At 38.9% G+C, this 22,123-nt stretch overlaps 2 protein-coding genes and 1 long non-coding RNA gene across 3 annotated transcripts in view; 1 reads left to right on the top strand and 2 right to left on the bottom strand.

Moving 5' to 3' along the window:
• Positions 1-1,774: 1,774 nt before the first annotated feature.
• Positions 1,775-15,102, bottom strand: LOC101470061 (myosin-7). Its single transcript, XM_014410883.3, has 39 exons — positions 14,948-15,102; positions 14,745-14,793; positions 13,920-14,128; positions 13,672-13,815; positions 13,429-13,585; positions 13,308-13,335; positions 13,110-13,221; positions 12,855-12,947; positions 12,606-12,669; positions 10,800-10,898; positions 10,612-10,715; positions 10,380-10,518; positions 10,174-10,292; positions 9,940-10,089; positions 9,675-9,845; positions 9,282-9,591; positions 9,084-9,160; positions 8,739-8,944; positions 8,489-8,612; positions 8,218-8,354; positions 6,822-7,077; positions 6,475-6,717; positions 6,202-6,378; positions 5,968-6,113; positions 5,792-5,882; positions 5,309-5,698; positions 5,081-5,207; positions 4,886-5,004; positions 4,609-4,805; positions 4,346-4,529; positions 4,106-4,271; positions 3,899-4,023; positions 3,483-3,791; positions 3,187-3,390; positions 2,802-3,098; positions 2,572-2,676; positions 2,393-2,488; positions 2,168-2,302; positions 1,775-1,901 (listed from the first exon to the last, which is right to left on the bottom strand). Exons 3-39 carry the CDS (start codon positions 14,118-14,120, stop codon positions 1,881-1,883), a joined length of 5,823 nt encoding a protein of 1,940 aa, XP_014266369.2. The 5' UTR covers positions 14,121-14,128; positions 14,745-14,793; positions 14,948-15,102; the 3' UTR covers positions 1,775-1,880.
• Positions 8,779-18,634, top strand: LOC143413409 (uncharacterized). The gene is made up of 3 exons (XR_013094025.1): positions 8,779-8,902; positions 16,380-16,465; positions 18,497-18,634. It is a non-coding gene; the product is annotated as an uncharacterized LOC143413409 (long non-coding RNA).
• LOC101483728 (myosin-7) overlaps positions 18,469-22,123 on the bottom strand; it is a 17,538-nt gene continuing 13,883 nt past the window's right edge. Inside the window, exons 37-39 of the mRNA XM_004565065.5 lie at positions 21,801-21,896; positions 21,400-21,534; positions 18,469-18,584 (exon numbers count right to left, since the gene is read on the bottom strand). Coding sequence (XP_004565122.2) covers positions 18,564-18,584; positions 21,400-21,534; positions 21,801-21,896 — 252 coding nt within the window. The 3' untranslated portion in view covers positions 18,469-18,563. The remainder of the gene's footprint in view (positions 18,585-21,399; positions 21,535-21,800; positions 21,897-22,123) is intronic.

The raw sequence follows: 22,123 nt of genomic DNA, 5'->3' as shown, positions 1-22,123 counted from the left end.
CTCCCTTGTCCTCTTCTCACTCATTCAGACTATGGACCTCTCTATAGGATCAAGTCCAGAGTACTGCTTGTCTTCAGATGAGGTAGTGACCAAGAGATCCTCTCATGAAATATTGAAAAGGTAATGTTGGCCATTTAAAGATTTTATTATCAACTTTTTGTTTTACTTTATGCAGAACTTCTCATTCCTGATTGCGGAAATGGCAAAAATAGAAAACATTTCTTTTAGACCTAATATGCTCATATTGTTAATGTACTATTTCCTGTTGGAGGACACACCAAGACCAGATTATCTGCTGCCAGTCTGTCAAGTCTGCTTGTATCCTGTGCTCCAAATGGCCCTCCCCAGTCTGGCTCCAAAAAGAGAGTGCTTGTTAAAAGAAAGAATGGGCGCTACTACTGATGTGAAGGTTAGTAGTTTTCACTTTTATAGTTTAGTTTTTCAGTATGTTAGCCTTTAGTCATATCAAAATGGAAAGAAATAGTCAGAAATAAATGGTTGTGTCTCTGGATGATGTCCAGTTTTCTATACCCGAAAGAAGTAGTGAGAAGATGGCTCATATTTATGCAAAAAGAGTAGTCTGTGAGCTTGTTTTGTTAATTATCTATTGTGGGTGCATGTGGAGTAGAAATGTCTCACTTATCAAGCACTGTGTCATTTACAGTTCTGTACATAAGCATATTGTTCTTAGTAGCTTCCTAGAGTAATAATAATAATAATAGTTCAAGACTACATTCATAAAATTCTTCTGCATTTTCTAGTTGGTAGTGTCATTTACTTAAATGACACTTACTTAAGTGTTATAGAAAAAAAATGGATTTATTTTCTTATTTGAATCAATCAACCTGAATTCTGCAGTCCTCTCTTCACATGTCACTAATTATTCTTTTAAAGTCTTCTTCAATACCATTGTCACCTATTTTAATCTCATTTAAATCCAGAACACCCAAAAAACATTTAAAAAAATGTTAGATGTCATGCTACAGGGAAATATAAAACATATAAAATGACTGAAATTTTAAAGAAAATGACAAAGCAAACTCTTCTTATCATGTAACATGTAGAGTAAGTTCCATTATCAAACTATAAGAAATGGATCTGTGAGCGCCATCTGGTGGTCATTTGATGTTTGACTGACTTCTGATGAATGAGGTATAAAAGCTGCCTAGTAATAATACCGTTGTCTACCTTACAAAATATAGCGCCTTGAGGCGACTGGTGTTGTGATTTGGAACTATATAAATAAAATTGAATTGAATTAATAATAGTCCCAATGGGAACGACTTTGTCATTTATAAGCTACACATAGTTTTCTGCAACACATTTTTTATTTCTAAAAGCTCAAAGAAATTGATTTAGTGACCATGGTTTCGAATTTTGTATTCTCTACTATATTGAATACCAAAATGCTTTTTTTATTGTAATGTATTAGTTTTTGTGATTTTGTCTGAAATCACAGTAAGTACAACTGACAACTTGTTCCCTCCTTTCATTGGAAAGAAGTGTGAGAGGGAAAACTACATATTACTATATCTATGGGGAAATTCAGTCAAATTACCGATACATTCCTTATAATGCAATTCTTTAATACCAGTAATAGACATTTAAAACATAACACTTTTACTTTATCTTTGTTGCTATCCTTTTAGTTAATTTTGATCTTATTTTTCTACTAGTTTGGTTCAAATTTTATATTTTTTTGTTTTGTAAAATCAAGTTTGGTTCTCACCAGTATAAACAGCAAACACTTTTATCAATGAAACTCACAACACTGTTTGAGATGCTCATTAACTTTATTCTACTAAACAAAAACACATGCATAGGGAGACTTCATTGCAGGACCAAGAGGTGTCTCAGAAACGATCATTTCAAGGTGAACTTCATTCTTCATCAAGTCCTTTCTGAAACAAGAAAGAGGGGAAAAGAGGATCATTAGTAATCATTTTTTGATTTGAAAAGAAGAGCTGGATTGTAAATGAAGTGAAAACAGTCAATGCTCACTCTACAGTGATTCTGCAGTGAGACTACAATGCATGCTTTCGCTTTTATTTTTGTCAATGATCCTTGAGATAAAAAGCTAGAATTTGTGTTGGTGATCTGTCAGCAGGATGCTAAGAGTCCTACTATTCCGGACTAACACTTTTTTTTAACATGTACACATACGAACCTTTGATCCCACATCACGGCTTTTGGCGCGCAGCTTGTTGACCTGAGACTCGGCAATGTCAGCTCGCTCCTCAGCTTCATCGAGCTCATGTTGAAGTTTGCGGAACTTGGTAAGATTACTGTTGGCCTGTTCCTCCTGTAGAATAGAAGCACAATATTGTTTGTAAAGAAAATATTCAGTCAGTGGTCAGATGTAAGGGCGGTATTTAAAATCTGTATAACTTACAGCTTCCTCTGCAGCCTTCTTGTAGGACTTGACCTTTAGCTGCAGCTTGTCCACCAAATCTTGAAGACGTGCTAGATTTTTGCGATCTTCTTCGGTCTAATTAGTACAAATTTTTACATAGTTTTGTTTCTGAGTATAATTTCCATCAGACAAGCTAACTGGTTAAGAATTAAAGTTACCTGATAAGTAAGCTCCTTGATACGCCTTTCATACTTTCTTACTCCCTTCACAGCATCGCTGGCCTTTTTCTGCTCATTTTCCACCTCATTTTCAAGTTCCTTGACCTATAAAATTCAGATCCCACAACAAAATTCAGATAACATCACTTAAATTTAGACCAGTTATTTATTTGATATATAGATGCTGTAGTCAAAGAGATTATAGGGAGAGACTGAAGTGTTATACCCACCCTGGCCTCGAGCTTCTGAATCTGCTTCTTGCCTCCCTTCATGGCGATCTGCTCAGCTTCATCCAGGCGGTGCTGCAGGTCTTTGATGGTTTGCTCCATGTTCTTCTTCATTCGCTCCAGATGAGCGCTGGTGTCCTGCTCTTTCTTCAGCTCCTCTGCCATCATGGCAGCATCAGTGATGGCCTTCTTGGCCTTCTCCTCTGCATTCCTGCACTCCTGCACTGACTCCTCCACTTCAGTTTGAAGCTGGGATGTATCAGCCTCCAGCTTCTTCTTTTGGTTTATCAGGCTGGTGTTCTGGTGTTCAGATGAAAAATATGATTTTTTAAATTCCTGAGTATATTTTCAATAGATAGTTTCTGTATCAAGTCTTCTCCAGTCTTACCTGTGAGTGCAGTAGCTGCACTCTCTCACTGACATCCAGCAGCTCTTGCTCTGCAAGTTTGCGGCTTCTCTCCGTTTGATCCAGAGCTGCTCTCAGCTCCTCCACTTCAGCCTGAAGAAGGTTGTTGCGTCGCTCAACAATGGCAATGTTTTCCTTCATATCATCACTGGCTCGCAGAGAGTCGTCCAGCTGAAGTTGAGTGTCCTTGAAGATAAAAACCCCCAAAATTTTAACTGATGTTTCACTTTGGTTTTGATTTTTGTTTCAAAGAAGTAGAACTGCTTGTTTATTCAGACCTTCAGATGGGCATGGACGGCCTTAAGTTGTTTCTGGGCCTCAGCTGCCTGCCTGTTAGCCTGGCTTAGCTGGATCTCCATCTCATTGAGGTCTCCCTCCATCTTCTTTTTCAGACGCAGGGCCTCGTTCCTGCTGCGAGTCTCAGCCTCCAGAGAGCTTTGAAGAGTATCCACAGTTCGCTGGTGGTTTCTTTTCGATTGCTCCATTTCTTCATCTTTCTCAGCTAGCTTGCGCTCAATGTCCGCCTTTACTTGGTTAAACTCAAGTTGGGCTCTGAGAATCTTCCCTTCCTCATGCTCCAGTGTGGCCTGTCACAAATAGAAATTAGACACAATGACTACATAACTTGTAATGAATTAATCCTCACAACCTAAAATCTTTCAAATTTGAAAAAGGCCAGTATGCAGCAGCTTACCTCTGCTTCCTCCAGAGCTGTCTGTATCTCAGACTTCTCTTGTTCCAACTGCTTTCGAATCTTCTCAAGCTCATGAATATTCTTTCCACCTTCGCTAATTTGTTCAGTGAGGTCAGATATTTCCTCTGAGGGCATATTGTAAAAAATAAATGCCATTATACTGTGAACAAACTGTTCATGTATGATTTTAATGGGTAATTATGTCACCTTGTAAGTTCTTGTTCTCTCTCTTCATGGTCTCCAAATGTTCAAGAGATTCTTCATAGGAGTTCTTCAGTTTGAAGAGCTCAGTGCTCAGAGACCTGGCATCTTTCTGAGAGCTCTCCAGCTCTGTTTGAGACTCCTCGTACTTCTGTTTCCACTCTGCCAAGACCTACAAGAAAGTTTTCATTTTAGATAAAAGATTGACCTTCTGCTTCAGTGAAATAATAAGTGCCGGATGAAAACCTTGTCAAAGTTTCTTTGTTTCTTGTCCAGAGCAGCGGCAGCAGCATTAGACCTCTCTACATCCACCATGAGATCTTCAATCTCATTCTGCAGCCTGTGTTTGGTCTTCTCCAGAGAGGAACATTTAGCATTCACTGCTTCAACAGCCTCCTCAGCCTCCTGCAGACGCTGAGCCAGCTTCTTTCTAGGTGATGAAAATATGTATTTGTGGTTAAACGCTCTTTACCTTTGCTGAGTTAGTGGACTTAGTGTATTTGGCTTACTTGGCCTCTTCTAGTTCTTCGGTCCTCTGGATGGCATCAGTTTCATACTTGGTTCTCCACTGAGCCACCTCAGAGTTGGCCTTGGACATGCTACGTTGCAGTTCAGCTTTAGCCTCCTGCTCCTCCTCATACTGCTCCCTGAGCAGGTCACAGTCATGGCGAGAAGACTGCACTGCATGGGCTAATGCGTTCTTGGCCTAAAAGAAAGTGTATCTTTATTAACTGGGTGTACCAATGGTCTCTACCTAATGAGGTTACACTGATGATTATTTGCTACCTTGACTTCTTCCTCCAGTTGTCTTTTCAGGTCTTCAATTTGCTGAGTGTACGACTGTTTTCCTCTCGTGAGTTGAGACACCAGAGAATCCTTTTCCTCAAGCTGCCTCAAAAGTTCACCTTATTTAAGCATAACATTCAATTCAGTACCGCACAATGGCACAACTAAAATATGCTGTTCAGGTCTAATGCATACCGTTCTCAGTTTGAAGCTTTGCTTTCTGCATGGTGAAGTCATTGATGGCACGCTGTCCCTCTTCTGATTTTGTTTTATATTCATTCATCTGGTCTTCCAGAGACCTGCACATTTTCTCCAAGTTGTTCTGTGAACAAAAAGCAGTAGATGGCCAATCATGTACACAATTATAAAATTAATGTTTGATTTGGCAATGAGAACAATCCCTAATACCTGAAAGTAACTTACCTTTGCCTTGACAATTTGTTCCATATTGGAGACCACATCATCCAGCTCCAGTCTGAGCTCACTCTTCTCCTTCTCCAGTTTCTGCTTGACTCTCTGCAGGTTGTCAATCTGCTCTCCCAGCTCAGCAACACTGTCGGCTTGTTTCTTCCTGAGTGTGGCAGTAGTGGCTTCGTGGTGCAGAGTGGCCTCTTCGAGGTCTCTGCGCAGTTTCTGGAACTCGGCCTCCCTCTTCTTGTTCATCTCAATCTGGGCAGCTGTGGCTCCTCCAGCCTCCTCCAACCTCTCACTGATCTCCTCCAGCTCTCTGGCCAGGTCAGCTCTCTGCTTCTCCACCTTGGCTCGAGCAGCTCTCTCTGCCTCAAGCTCTTCCTCCAGCTCCTCAATACGAGCCTAGACCAAAATCAAGGCACACCATGCCATGAAATTTTGTTGCTCTACGTTACTTTTCACCACTTTTCACACTTTGTTCTATTCTTTTATCACCTGCAACTCCTTCAGTTTTTTCTGGAGCTGGGCACTCATTACTTGTTCATCTTCTATTTTACCGTTCAGTTGACTAATCTCAAAATCTTTCCTGTGGATGGAAAAAATATATTTTGCTGGTACAAAATAACTTTGTTATGAAAACAAGTGTTAGACGTTCAGTTCTTAATTCTTACTTCTTCAGCCTCTCTTCGAGCTGCTGCTTATCATTTTCTAGGTCCATGATACTTTCTTGAGCTAACTTGAGGTCTCCTTCAAGCTTCCTCTTTGCTCGCTCAAGGTCCATACGGACTTTCTTTTCTTGCTCTAAAGACCCCTCAAGCTGTGGGGAAAAAAGTAAATATATATAAAAAGTAAATATATATAAAATGTAAATACATAAAAAAGTATTATTATTTAAAAGTTCTTACATCATCCACTTGCTGCTCCAGCTTAGCCTTGGCCTTGGTCAGAGTGTTGACTTTGTCTTCCTCACTCTGCAGGTCGTCCAGAGTTTGCTGATGAGCTTCCTGTAAAGCTTTCTTTTCCTTGGTCAGCTTGGCAATGATCTCATCCTGAGCAGCCATCTCTTCAACAAGGTTCTTGACCTGTTGCAAGTAAATGATGGTATTACAAATTCTGTGCACAGTTTAGAAACGTCTCTTTTTCATACCCTTGTTGTCAGAAATAGAAACATCAAGTACCTTGTTCTCAGTGGCATGCTTCTCCTTCTCCACTTTAGCTAGAGTTAACTCTAAGTCATCGATGTCTTTCTTCAGCTCGGAGCACTCGTCCTCCAGCTTCCTCTTCTTAGCAGTCAGTTCTGCATTCATCTCCTCCTCATCCTCCAGTCTCTCTGTCAGCTCTTTGATTTTGGCCTCCAGCTGAATTTTGCTCTTGATCAGCCCCTCACATCTTTCTTCAGCATCACATAGATTGTCTTGCTCCTGAAGACAAAAAGTATGACATACGCATTAAGCCGACAAACACACACAATACATGTGATGTTGATATTTGTTGTCATACTGTAAGAAACAATCCTTTAACATACAGCCTGAACTTGGAGCTGCAGGTCGTTCTTTTCTTGGAGAAGAGTGACCATTTTCTCTTCGAGTTCTTTCCTGCGGGCTTCTGATTTTGCATAAGCCTCTTTCAGTTTGGCAAACTCTTCCTTCATGTTGGCCATCTCTTTCTCAGTCTCTGCTGACTTCAGCAGAGGTTTGATCTTGAAGAACATTTTCATCCAGGGCCAATTTTTGACCCCCATGAAGGCACGGATGTTCCACTGGATCACAAGAAGAGCATCCCTGCAGACATTTGACTTGTAAAAAATTCTGTAGTAATCCAGACTCTGCTTATTTAATGTCAATGAATCGTTTTTTCAGTCTTCAGTTTGTGAGTGTGAAAGTATCTATTATATCTAAATAAACCTGAAAATATTAATTGTCAGAGTAAATTGTTTAATGTTGCCATTGTTGTACTTAAATTTGTAAACTTTGCCTTAAACAGCATGTTTAGATATTCTTTTGTTCTCCTCCCCGGCCTGTTGAATGCTGGGGAGGCTGGAATGTTTAACCGCAGGCACAGTCCATGTGAGATTCTGGTTTCCTTATCTTGTGGAGGATGTTCACTCACGGCCATTTAGCCATACTCATCTAGCCTAACCATTAAACCATTAAAGTTAGGCCATATACGGGTGTGGGGAGATGTCCTGTGGATAACTAGGAAATGTGGTTAAACAGTTGTAAGCATATATTGTGTGGCGGGAAGTCATGTATACACACACACACACACACACACACACACACACACACACACACACACACACACACACACAGTGTTTTAACTTTTTGTGACCATATGGGTGGTGCTTGTATTCACTGAATAAAAGGCTGCAGGGAAGGCTGTTTCTTTGAAGTTGGCTGGGAAACAGGTGAGGAGCGTTCAGCTCCAAGAGCCTGGTTCCGACCAGCCTTCCCTTGCTATCAAGTAAAGACCGGTTAAGTTGTTGTCTTGCTTTCTTCATGGGTGATGAGTCTCTGAGCTAGCGGGCCTGCTAAAGCGCAGAACCAACATTAATGAATAAATAAATTACGTTCTTTATTTAATTTGTACCCTTTATGAAGATGTTTTCAGTGTTCCAAGGAAAATAAAATAGCTTGCTAGGATAGTGTAAGGTATTGAGACTACAATACAGTGTCAGAGGACTTTTACACCAAACTCATTTGGTTCAAACTTTTGGACTTCACCTGATCCTAAAAGTAATGTTGTGAAACCTCCTCAAAACTAAAGACCATAGCATACAACCTAGCGGTGTTTTTGACTTTCAGTTAATGAAAGGAAGACGAATGCTACCTTTATTAAAATGTTTTGTCATTTCTTTGATATTCCATTTTTCATGTAACTTTTGAACTGATTTGAAATCGGAGTTTCATTGTACCAAATACCTGCGTTCAACAATCTTCTGAAATTCAATTCTTGCAAGAACACCTCGGGATCTTGCTTGTATCCTCGTGATGATTAGAGCTAAACGGTCATCTCGCATCTCCTCCAGCAGTCCAAGCAACCCAGCTTTGAAGAATACCTAAGATCAAGAAACCCATGTTGAAGGCACTTTTTGTGTGTGTTAGAATTACTCTTGACCACTTTATTATCATCATGGACATGATAACACCAAGAATAACAGCATATGCCAAAATTTGTTCTATCAGTACTGACCTTGGTGTGACCCAGTTTGTACTGGTTGTGATCTATATCCAAAGAGCCCAAAAGCTTCTCTGAAGCCTTTTTGTTATCGATGAACTGTCCTTCAGGAATAGCACTTGGGTTTAAAATGCGATACCTGGGGAAAAAGTGAGCATTTCAACTTTATTTTATATTACATAAAATGTCAAACCACAAAAACACACCAGAATGGATAACTAAGAAATTTGATGTTGCTTATATTTTCCAATTATCTAACAGACACCTCTGCTTGAAATCTCCATAGAGGATCCTGTTGGGGAAACCCTTTCTGCAGATCCTGATGCCTTCCAGCACACCGTTACAGCGCAGCTGGTGCATCACCAGAGGGTTCTCCATGGCCCCTGGAGTCTTGGTCTCGTTGGGGATGATGCAGCGTACAAAGTGAGGGTGAGTTGACCTCAAGTTGGTCATCAGCTTGTTCAAGTTCTCCTGATAGCACATCATAGAGAAAAGAATTGCCATTGTCCTTCAAAATACATTACAATTCGAAATGACTTTTAAGGTCCTAAATTCAGGAATAATGTTTCTATTAACCAATCTATAACATGTACAGTTATACTGATATTACCCTGTGCAAAGCTGATACAGTTTGGAAGGAAGAACCTTTCTTCTTTGTTCCACCTTTGCCCTTCCCACCAGATTCAGCTGTAAGATACAGTTGTTATTTGTGGGAAAGTGAGCAGGGGAAGGTTGGGCTAGTAGCTTATTACATGATGCTTTAATAATCACTTGTAAACTAAGATGCTAGTAATTTTTTAAAACCTACCCGAGTCAGCTCCTGCATAATTTGCAAAGAGAGTTGCAAGAAGTTTGACGGTCGACTTTTGGTACAATGCCACAACAGTCTCATTCAGAGGATCCTTGTTCTTCACCAACCAGTTGTTGATATTATAATCAACAGTTCCAGCGTAGTGAACCAGGGCAAAGTGAGCCTCTGGTTTTCCTTTGACAACTCTGGGCTTCTGGAAGTTGCTGGTTTTTCCCAGGTGGTTGTCATAGAGCTTAGCTTTAAAGGTGGCATCACTGGCTTTGGGGAACATGCACTCCTCTTCAAGGATGGACATGATACCCATGGGCTAAAGGACAGAAAGTATAAGTGTTTGTTAAAGACTATATTTGCATTAGTTTTAGCTGAACATGTAATTGTACAGTGTTTCACCTTTTCAATCAGGTCGATACAGGCCTGCAGATCCATGCCAAAGTCAATGAAAGTCCATTCGATGCCCTCTTTCTTGTACTCTTCCTGCTCCAGTACAAACATGTGGTGGTTGAAAAACTGTTGCAGTTTTTCGTTGGTGAAGTTGATGCACATCTGCTCAAAGGTGTTGAACTGAAGCGAGACGGACAACAGTATGATCAGGATTTAAATTGTATTTTACATCCAGGACTACCATATAAGAAGAATATAATATTTCCAAACTCACATCAAAGATCTCAAATCCAGCAATGTCAAGCACCCCAATAAAATACTGCCGAGGCTGTTTGGTGTCCAGGGACTGGTTGATTCTTATTACCATCCACAGAAACATCTTCTCATACACTGACTTTGACAGCGCACCGATAGCATAGTTCACCTAACAAGGAAATGCATAAAAGTACACCTTGATAAAGTTTAGGGAATTATTTTGGAATTCTCCAAAAGTTTCATATTATCTCACCTGGGCCACATTTTGTCCCTTGGTGACCCACTCGTTTCCTACTTTGACTCTTGGGTGACAGAGACCTTTGATGAGGTCAGCAGAGTTCAGGCCCATCAGATAAGCTACTTTGTCAGCATCTGTGGCAAAATAGCAGTTTTGATTTAAAGTCATCAGTGCCCACAGAGATCCTCACTGACTGTAGTTTGTCAATAGTCTTCTCTCACCTTCAGTACCATCAGCCTCTGCCTGCTCTTCTCTCTGCTTCTGTTTAAACTTCATGTTGCCATAGTGCATGATTGCACCAGTAAGCTTGTAAATACTGTTCTTCTCTTCTTGAGTGAAGCCCAGAACATCAAAGGCTTCCTGACAAAAATCAAAAACATTATTTTACTATTTTCGTTTTTGCTTTTGAATTTTCGACTAAAATTGCCGCAGTGCATCTAAGATTCAACTCACATCAGTGGCCATCAGCTCTTCAGAATCATTGATAGAGGCTACTGTTGTCTCTCCTTGGGAGATGAAGGCGTAGTCATAAGGGTTGTTGGTAATGAGCAGCATCTCTAAGGAGATAGAAAAATATAAAATTACAAAATGTCTAGCTGTTTTCCATATAGTGATAGTTCTTAAGGTTAATGACTGTGTACCCAGAAGTTCAGGCTTTATCTGAGACAGGATCTGGTAGAAAATGTGGTAGTCCCTCTCAGCTTTGAGCTGGAAGGTCACACGAGACTTTTCTAGAAGGTCTGTAAGAGAAATCAATTATTTGAAACTTATCTGGTATACAGATAAGTTGCATGTAATAGTTAAGTCCAGAGGTGTGGACTCGAGTCACATGTCTTGGACTCGAGTCAGACTCGAGTCATTAATTTTATGACTTTAGACTTGACTTGAAAAAATGTTGTAAGACTTGTGACTTCACTTGGACTTTTACACCAATGACTTGGGACTTGAATTGGACTTGAACCGGTTTACTTGAAAAGACTTGATATTTCACCCCAAATATAACATTTAACATGCATATTATATAGAGATTGAAAATGTGACGTCATTCAGGGGTAAACCGCAAAGGATTCTGGGAACTCGTGGCAAGAGGTACTAGCGCACGCAGGCTTTCAATTGAAATCAGTCACACAGCGATAAAAAGAAACACAAAAATGTCAAGAAGCCGTTGTATTATTAACTGCAATAGCCGGTCGCATGACAGCCACGAGAAGCTGACGGGTAAAGAGATCGGTTGTTATCGGATTACGACGTTGAAGAGAAATTGTTCGAGCCATGTTTCCGAAGTAACAAAGACGCGACTGATTGCCTGGATCGCAGCCATTCAAAGATCAAATTTAACGTCCCAGAACCCTCCAACTCACACGTTAGTCTGCTCCAAGCATTTACACGAAGGTCAGTGTTTTTTAGTAGTTAATACGTCATTTTTCTTAGTGAATTGTCCTGACACAATATTGCGTTTCGCTTCTGTTATTATGGTACATTGACAAAAACATACTTTTATTCACAGGATAAAACAGGTTTTTTGTATCACTAATTGCCCAGTACGATTACAGCATACAGTATTATTGTCACTGCTTCATTTCTGTAACGCGTACCAGAAATTATTTCCACTACTAATTAATTACCGTTGAGCTCAAAGGTCTTATTAATAAACGGTTAAGGAATGTGTATTTATGAAGACAATTTGTGAGACTGGTAAACTTATGATATGTACAATAGTCTTTCGTTCTACACGGTGCATTTCAAGGTCCTGCACCCATCCGTCGGTAAACTGTACCTGGGCTTGTTGCAGTGACCTGAAGTTACTAAACTTCATGAGTGTATGCACTCACTCCAAGAACCGTATGATTATAAATATGCATATAAATATGCTAAGACGAGATAGCTGACTTCGTCTAACTAGCAAATGTTGTCCAGGCTACGTTGGTGATGCAGTTTTTTTTTAATGTGTATGATATTTTTGTCATGCGATTTTAAAGCCGGTCCTACAACCGCATCCAAGAATAACATGCAGCTTATCTCAGAACTGTCGGTGAAAATTATTCTTGGAGCTAGGTTTAATTGAGCTGCATTTTAAAGAGGTGCAATTTCACAATTTGTGTATATTTTCTAAGTTCACTATTTTGTCATGTGTTGAGAAAAACACAGATTTTAAAATTACATGGTCTAATATTTACATTTAGCATAACTGCAACATGCTTTTTTCTTTCTTTTTTTTTTAAAGACTCGAAAGGACTTGAAATTCAAAGTTTCAGACTTGTGACTTGACTCGGACTTTTACACCAGTGACTTGAGACTCGACTCTGACTTGCCTGACATTACTTGAGACTTGACTTGAGACTTGAGGATAAAGACTTGAGACTTACTTGAGACTTGCAAAACAATGACTTGGTCCCACCTCTGGTTAAGTCTACTTTCAAATTTTCCACATAAACACAGTTACTTACAAGTTTCAATGTCAGCAGAGGCCAGCTTTCCTCGGTTGTCAAAGTGAATACGGATGAATTTCCCCTGTTAGGTGGAAAAAAGCAGATTTTAGTCATCATATAGCCATGCACAGGGTTGGTGTGACAAAGGAGAATGCAAGGGATAGAGTGAAGTTGAGGCAGATATTCCACTGTGGTGACCCCTAAAGGGAGTAGCTAGAAGAAAAAGATGGAGATGATAAAGGGAAAGAAGAATCTAAAGACACTCACAAATCTGGAGGAGTTGTCATTCCTGATGGTCTTGGCATTGCCAAAGGCCTCTAGAGCGGGGTTAGCCTGGATAATTTGATCCTCCAGGGTTCCCTGATGTGAAAATCAAAGACAAGATCTAAAGTGCAAAGCTTCCCAAGTGGAATTGTGATTGTGAAAAGCATCTTGAGGCACTTGTTGCTGTGATTTGGTGCTATACACATACCCATGAATTGAACTGAATTGAATTGAATTGAATTGAAAATGTTTGAAAACCTTCTTCTCTGCAGCTGGATCTTTCTTCCCAGTGCTTGGGACAGCAGCAATGCTGGCAAAGTACTGAATGACACGCTTGGTGTTGACAGTCTTTCCAGCTCCAGATTCTCCACTGAGTAGAAAAAGACATACATTTCAAGACCAAGAAGTATAACTCTTAACTGCTGAAAAAAGACCCTTGTTGGTAAAGTTACTTACGTGATAAGGATTGACTGGTTTTCTCTGTCTGTCAGCAAGAGAATATCAGAAAATCAGGGAAAATGCGACGATGTCCAAACAAAATGTCAATCAAGATGAATGCTAAAAGGGATATTTGTACCTGCCAGCATGTACTGGTAGGCATTGTCAGAGATGGAGAAGATATGAGGAGGAGCTTCAGTCCTCTTCTTTCCTCTGTAGGCAACGACCACCTCCTGATTGTAGACTGGCAGCCACTTGTAGGGATTGACAGTCACACAGAACAACCCAGAGTAGGTCTGATAGTTGGTGAAAAGAGGAGAGCAAAGTGTCAAATATGTAGAATTTGTGGGAGGGCAGTTAGTGTGTTGTGCTGTCAGCTCACGTAGATCATCCACGCTGCGTAACGCTCTTTGAGGTTAAACAGGACAGCTGGTTCATGGAGGAAGGTGAACATCGCCATGTCTTCAATTTTATCGAACTTTGGCGGGTTCTGAGGGTGCACATCGCACTCCTTCACTGTGACGGTCTGCAAATGGAAATCAAACAGTTAACAGCCATGTTAACCAAAACAGCACCAAAGTCCTTCGTAGACACATGTACACACTTATGCAGAACCTGAACTTTATTCACCTTTCCAAATTCGGTGTCAGCAGTGACTTTGTCGCCATCGCGGCTAGTGATGGTTGCTTTAACGTACTCAACTTCAGGGTCAGGAACGAAGCACTCTTTCTTCATATCAAATGGGCGAGTCTGGGCCTCCAGACGCTCCTTATCTGACTTTCTCAGGTAAGGAGCCGCCGCCCCAAACTCTTTCATGGCAGCATCCCCCATTTTTCAACCTGTTACAAATGTGAACGTTAGTCTCTAACAATGAATGCAAGCTAGAATCATTCATTGACGATTATTAACGGTGTGAACTGCAGTCGTTTAGCCATCAGTTACCAGGTAAAGTGCGAAAAGATGCAGGAATAAGCTACAACATCAAAACAGAAGAACAGCAATCATGTCATTACAATGCAGTGTTCTGCTGCAAAATCTTGTATTATGACATTCATGTGAGTGTCACACGTACCACTCTCATAACTGTTGTTGCAGACCAAGAATGCCACCCGCCCACCCACTCATGACATTTTTTTATTGCTGCAATAGTGTGGTGTCAGTCAAAAACTAATATGTACAGAGGCAAAAGACTTTCAGTCAGTTTTATTTACGTTGCCGAATTACAAAATCTCAGCTTTGCCTCAAGCTGCCGTACAATCCTTACACCATTCAAAACTCGTGTTTTAATACTTTGAATTTCAATACAGAATTATGCCATAAAAACCATGATGAGAATAGACACCCACTTACTTAGAGTATTAACAATAAAACTTGCACATTTCTAGTTAAACCACAAAAACGTAAGTCCTAACTGAGGGTCATTCCCGTTCAACTCAAACCAAGCACAGCTTTTACCTAGGGTGGGTTGGATTCCAAAAAGAAGAGCAGGATCTGTCAGGACTTGCTGTTTAGACCAGAAGAAAAAGCAAAACAAGAAAAATTCCATTACCACTACCACACAGCATCATAATTTATTACCCCACACTAATACGATGTACATGTAAAGTATGGTGACCTTCTATTCTGAACATTAAATTATATGTAAATGTTTTGCTTACCTTTGACTCTAAACCTTCAATCAAGTGGAGTGAAGAGCCCTGCAGCTGACATCTGCCCTTCATCCTTTAATAAAGGTTCTTTATCCACCAAATATGGCCTGAATTTTTGGAGAAAGGTTACACATTAAAAAAGCATTCTCCTAATTGGGTAAGTTGTACTGCTGCTATTTGTTGCGTTCACCTTGTGACAAGCAGGGCGAGAACAATACAGGACAAAGAAAGGGGAGGGCAAGAGGTGGGGATCAGGGACAGGCTTGATATCAAGTGACTCTTATTTTATTCGTTTAATTCGTAACGGGTAACTTTATATATTGTTTGTAATACTGATGAAATTCAGTTTAATACTTCAAGTCATATTTACAATCTTAATATTTATATTTGTCTGGGTTTTACTTACTAGAATAATCCACATGTATTCACTATGTCTGAAGAATCTTCAGCCTCTGTTCTATAAAGTCATTATTGTCACATGGTGTTGGTTGTTTGCTTACAGCAGCTGATAATCTTTCCTGATTACAACTTGCATACAAGGCAAAGCAACAAAACCAAGAGCAAATGGTCTGTTTAGATTCAGGGGTTATGACAATAATTCATTCAAAACCTGGTTACAAACAGTAACTTTCATTTTACTACTTAGCACCAGTCAATTCAATGCCCCTTTTCCAAATTCCAAACAAAGTAGACAAGCAAAATTAAAAAGACTAATTTGCTCCTAAAATATTGTACCTCTTGAACAGCTTTGGCCTCATTGCTCATGCTAAGATGTTTAATCAGAAAGGCAAACTTCAGCAAAGGTCAGGCATGTGAAAGGAAGGTGAAAAGCATTTCTGGAGTCACTGCTGCTGAAACAAAGTATAGCAGCTGTTGTCAAGTGAGAGCTAAGATCAGGGATCACTCACCACTGTTCTGCCCAGTTTGGTCTTCACCCTTTGTCTCACAGTGTCGTCATGGCATTGTTCCCTCTCCTTTGGCCTTGAGGACAAAGATAACCCTGTGAAATTCTTGTCTGGATTTTTTCTCTCTGATTGTGAAGGGCGGCAGTAGCAGAAGTGCATTCTTTGATGTCACGATGGACGGGGGGTAACAGGTGCACATCACTGAAAATGCTCCATATGTTGAAATGTATCTGTTTGATGGTGTTTTCTAAATGTTTGCATTAAAGCACTGGGAAGTTTTAGCTAATTAGGGTTTTATGCCAAGTATTTTCTTTGCCCACAGTCATTGAACATTAAAATTAGATGAACATTGTCGTGGGGAGAAGCAGAGACTTTATGTGACGCAGACAGATCTCCATTATCAGCCCTTAATAACTGAGGGAATTAGAAATTTGGTTTCCTATGGTAAAATGAGAATGACCTTCACTGTGGTGCAGAGCAGTGTTCCAGTGGATCAGAGATTGCTTTCACATTGTTGGACTCATTCTCATTCTCAGCTGTTTAAGCCCCTGTGGAAATCTTCATCTGCTCTTTGGTCCCTTCCTGGCTTCCATCCCTCATCTAGCTGCCTAACCCCTCTAAGGTAAGGTCACATGTTCTTTCATGGAAAATATAAATGGTGTCACTTTATGCTGGGGGTGTCTGTCTAATAATCCTAAAGTATTTCTAAACATCAAAGGCCTAGATGTTAAGTAGTTGACACACAGAAGCCTGCAGCACAGAGGTGACGGTATTAAAAGGCTGTCAAGCCCCAAAGAGTCAAAAGAAAGACAAACAAAGCCACGGCTTAGATGGTTGTGTGTGTCTCAAAGTCTGGATAGGAAAGAATAACACGAAGCAATTCGCTTATTTTCTTATAATCTCTCCATTAATAGTGAAGACCTTTGGGCTGTGTTAGATCAGGGTCAGCTTTCACCTAAACCACTGACAGCACAAGAAGGTGTGCTTCATTCAGTCTCTACTGTCCTGCTGCAGAAGCATAATGAACGGTAAGCCTGTCAAAGATTCAAATAGGAATACATTTGCTGTAAAATGTGCTCTTATTTTTTTAGACATACTCTAGTTTCTTTTTTGTGTGTGTTTATATGGTTTATTTCCATCTATATTTAATGTGATACATTTTCTCTGAAAGTAGCACAGTGAAAATTGATGATGTCTTTTAAAGAATAATTCTTATTAGTTGTTTTGTTTTACAGCGTTAAAATATCCGTATATCACAGTGAGAGATTGTAAGCAAACCTGAGATATGTCCAACAGTTGTTTAGTGCATTAGACACGAGGCTTCTTTAACCAATGTTGTTTAGTTACAGCCTGGTCTAAATCATCAGGATATTATGTTACAACAATTATACTCAACTAATTACACTGTTTTTATATTTGACCAGATTATAATGTGTTACAAAAAACACACACAGAGATATAAAGTTAAAAATGCACATCATAAATATAGTAAATAATTTACTCTTGAATTTGTTTGTTTCATTGTTCTGCACGTAGAGATTCTAATACTGTCCTCCTCTGGTTTTAGGGAAGATTTTAATCATATTTATTCAATCATTTTCTGCTATTCAATCACATTGTTGGAGTATTTTAAACTGAGAGTATTTTCTTTCTCTCTCCTTTTACTTAGTGAAAGTAACTATTTCTAGCACTGCCTCCACACTCACCAATGGTCCTTGTGTATATAGTAGCATAAGATAACAAGTGGTATTGTGCTGATGGCAAAGAACTCATCACGTTACAGTTATTTCATTGAACACGTGTCACATTATGAAGTCTCTTCACTAAAAAAACTTTGCAGCTAATTTTAAGACATCAGGATCAGTGGTATGGGACAAGACTGAGTAAGAGACATACAAGCACTTTTACTTTGAAAATTACACTTTATTGTGGAAATAATTTTTGGGCTTCATTCTGTTTAGCAACCATAAAATTACCATTATTCCTCCCTCAGATTTATTATAAAAAAACAACTTCTGACACAGCATTTTTTAGACCATTGCAAGTAAATTTAAGCTGAATACAGACTCTCATTATAGCTTTTCTATTTCTTTCCTAAACATATTTTTGTCTACTTTGATTACTGCAGCTCGATAAATCTCAAAAACTTGCTGGATTGAGTTTTAAAGGCTTCACACAGAATGAAATCTGCATTTGCAGAAATCTATTTCTGTGGCATATGCTGTATGAAATGATTGTAAATAGGGTGGAAAATATTTTCAGAATACCCACTAACAGTTAATAAAACTTTGCAGATTTGCAGCTGCAACTGTGAATGAATATCAGAAAACAGCACAGAATTCAACACAAGGTGGCAGAAGTTACCCACCTAACATCACACCCCAAACATGATCCTGTGTAAAAAATATAGTGATTAGTAAACTGATTAGCTTCACATGTTGTTAATGTGGTAACACCTTACACTTAATATCAGTTTGTCCTTGAATTCTTTGGTACTTTATAGAATTTTTATACCTTCAAAAACATTGGTATTTTGTCAGTGATGAACACGTGAAATGTAAGTTTTATATGTTATTATTGACGACTTTATGTGGTGCTACTTAAAAATGAATAAGCACACATTAATTTGAATGCACTTTGCTTTATTCTACAGTTACTTTGGAGACAAAGGAGAACCAATAGAGAAGATCCCAAAGGTCTTAGGTGGCCGTCTGTGAGTTTCACTCCTCATCTAGCCCTTTCTGTGATGAAGAATGATAAGAAAGCAAACAATGAGAGACAGATTAGTGACTGAGGACTAACAACACTCAAATGTGTCGGACAATAAGTACACCAGTAGTTGCTGCCTTAAAACTAATATTCCCATCGATCCATCCATTCGCTTCCGCTTATCCTGTATCAAGGTCGCGGGGGGCTGGAGCCCACCCCAGCTGTCTCATGGTGAGAGGCGAGGTACACTGGTACAGGTTGCCAGTCTGTCACAGAGCTAACACATAGACACAGACGACCATTCACACTCACATTCACTCCCGCATTCACACCTATGGGTAATTTAGAGTTTCCAATTAACCTGCCCCACTAACTGCATGTCTTTGGATGGTGGGAGGAAGCCAGAGAACCGGGAGAGAACCCACGCAAGCACAGGGAGAACATGCAAACTCCACACAGAAAGACACCGGCGTGATGGTGGAATTAAACTCAGGACCTTCTTGCTGTGAGGCAACAGTGCTAACCACTGTTATATTAAAATACATATTAGCTGAATAGAAAAGACTTTTAGTCACTGAGAAGCATAGGCTTCCATAGTTGAGTGTAGCTGATGAGCGTCTCTACTTATCATTTCATTCTATACTAATATTTATAACCTGCCTAGCTAAAAAGTTACAGCTAAGCCAAAAATGTGTTTTTATCTCTACTTTTATCGTAGATATCATTTTACTCAAAAGACATTTATTTTATTTTCATGTTTAAATTCTAAATACCAGCAATGATCTTACATTCAACAAATTCACTGAAAATACTGCAAGTAGCAACAACAGTGAGAGCTGGGCTTAAAATTCAGTTATGACACTGATGAAGATTAAGTATTGCTTTGTCTGCCGATGTTCTTGAGTTTGGGATATTTGGGGCACTTTTGGGAAATTTGTAAAATCCTCCACCCGTCAAATACATCTTAACCTTCCTTATTCTGTTATTCTTTGTTATATAATATTATACATTATATATAATAGTCCTCAATTCATCATATCAGTGTCTACCTCAAGAAGAATTTATTGTTTTGACATTTAAACTGATATTTTATTCAACTATTCTAATCTACAAGATTAATATTTTGATTTCAGAATATTATTGATTTTTTTTCAAGAATGTATTCTCTGCAAATGAAAATGGTCAATGTTATTAAATCATAGGGGTGGGGGGGAAATCGATACTGTGTAGTATCGTGATATTTTGTTTGCTAATAATGTATCGATACAGGGACAGCAGAAATCGATATTTTGTTACAAAAATAGGTTTTTGTGCTCTGCCTTCAGAGCATGTTGATCCTTTTTCTGAGCAAGAATCCTGACATTCCTTCACTGTCCAAATGTGTTTAAGTTTTTTTTGGCAGCAATAAACATGACAGTTTACTTATTTTAATTTAAGACATGTTTTATTTTAATTAAGTTTAAAACTTTTTTATTTAATGTAAAATTATATTTTGTTTTAATTTACTTTCAAATTCTTCAGTTGCTGAATGGGCTGCATAGTTTTCATAAATTGCATAGTTCAGAATAGCTATAATTGTACCAGATGGTTGCATTCAGTTAAGTTGGACTAGACTGTAATACAAACCGTTCAGTTTGTCAACAATAAAACTGACTGAAATGAGAGAAAGACTGAGTGTGAGACTTTGATATTAGATAAAATGAATATTGATAAAGTTTACCTTTATGTACCGAATCTGAATATCGCAAAATATTTTTAAAAATTGCAATAATATCGTATCGTGCGTTAAGTATTGTGATAATATCGTATCGTGGGATGTATGGTGATTCCCACCTCTATTAAATCACACTGCAAAATCTAACCAATAAGGCAAAGCTTGAGAATAAATAAGTAAAATAAGCAAATAACATAAATCAGCAGGACTCTCTATGATGACATCACAACATTGATCGCTGTCCAGTGCACTGATATCAGAGAATAACAACCACTTGGCAAAAACAACATCAGAGCGTGGGTCAGGATTCTGTTATTGCATCATGTCGGCTTGGACAAAATCAACACGAATGTTTCATGAGACCAGAAATGTAGCTGAAAAATCTTGAAAAGCTTGTCCACATTTAAGGCTCAAGGCGTGTCTTTAACTCACTGAGTTAGCTAATTCCAAATCTGAATTATGATGCTATAACTGGAAATTTAGACGTTTTTGTTTGTTTTGTTGTTGTTGTTTTTTTAATTTGTTGTTTTTTAAGAAGGTAGAAATATGGCTAAGTAAAGCAACACAGACAATATGTTAGCAAGCTTCATTCACTGCATAAGAGGACAAATTAGTATCTGTCCAAAAGCTGGAAATATATAAACACACAAATTAATCACGAGGTCTTTAAAAAGAACTATACATATATTTAGTGGATGGCAGGAGGTAGCTTAAAGCTGTTTGTTACATCCAACCTCTGCCCTTTTTATGACTTATATCTGTTATATTTTTTATTTTTTAGCCTCGTAAAAAACAAACATGTAAAACTACATATTTTTAGTGAAAACTGTCACCTGAATGAGACAAATGAAGAAGGCTTCTGTGAGATGATAAAATAATAATAATACTAATAAAATAAACTTGCACCACTAACCAACCTCTAATGTAAATGCCACTAAAACAAACCATACAACTCAAAATAAATGGATTTTTAAAGCATCGCTTCGAATGTGTTTATTGTGTCCTTTTTTAATGAGCCATTTTACAAATTGCAGAATAAAAACAACTTGAAATTAATCATGTTGAACTGATAATGACGCGGTGAGTTATCATGAACATCATAACAGGGGTTGAAAACTAGAGAAGCCGCTTACCTTAGAGCCCACGTCACGACTCTTGGCACGCAGCTTGTTGACCTGAGACTCAGCAATATCAGCTCTCTCTTCAGCCTCGTCCAGCTCGTGCTGCAGTTTACGGAACTTGCTCAGGTGAGTATTGGCCTGCTCTTCCTACAGGATTAAAAAACAACACAGTCCACAATATTAAGAGGCATGGGGGAGTCGACGTTTCTTGAAGCCACACATCGTAAAATAAAAGGTGTCGGCACAGATGTAGCCAAAATGTTTGTGTTGCAGCAAAAATATGATATGGTATGTATCGAACAGCTATGTTTAAAACTGCAAAAACTTAAAGTATATGTATGGGAAGGAATATTTAGGTTAAAAGAAAGAGGAAAAATCAAAGTTAGAGACAACTTTGTTAGGAATAAACTCACAGCCTCCTCTGCAGCTCTCTTGTAGGCTTTGACTTTGAGCTGGAGTTTGTCAACCAGATCCTGCAGACGCAGAATATTCTTGCGGTCCTCCTCAGTCTGAGTAAGCCATGGAGACAGATGAGAGAAAATAATGAACCTTTGTAATATTTCCGAAAACTCTGTGGGAATTATTTTGTTAATCTGTGTATAAAGGGGCAGGATAAGAGGACTCCTATGACTGAAAATGTATGTTTGCCCAAGATAAAGCAGCACGTCTAATATTTTATGTGAAGTAACAGGAACACAGACCCCTTTACTCATATCACACAACTATACATTAAATG

This window comes from Maylandia zebra, linkage group LG18 (assembly GCF_041146795.1).
Source record: "Maylandia zebra isolate NMK-2024a linkage group LG18, Mzebra_GT3a, whole genome shotgun sequence".
NCBI lineage: Eukaryota > Metazoa > Chordata > Actinopteri > Cichliformes > Cichlidae > Maylandia > Maylandia zebra.
This window is presented reverse-complemented; position numbering and strand designations above follow the sequence as displayed.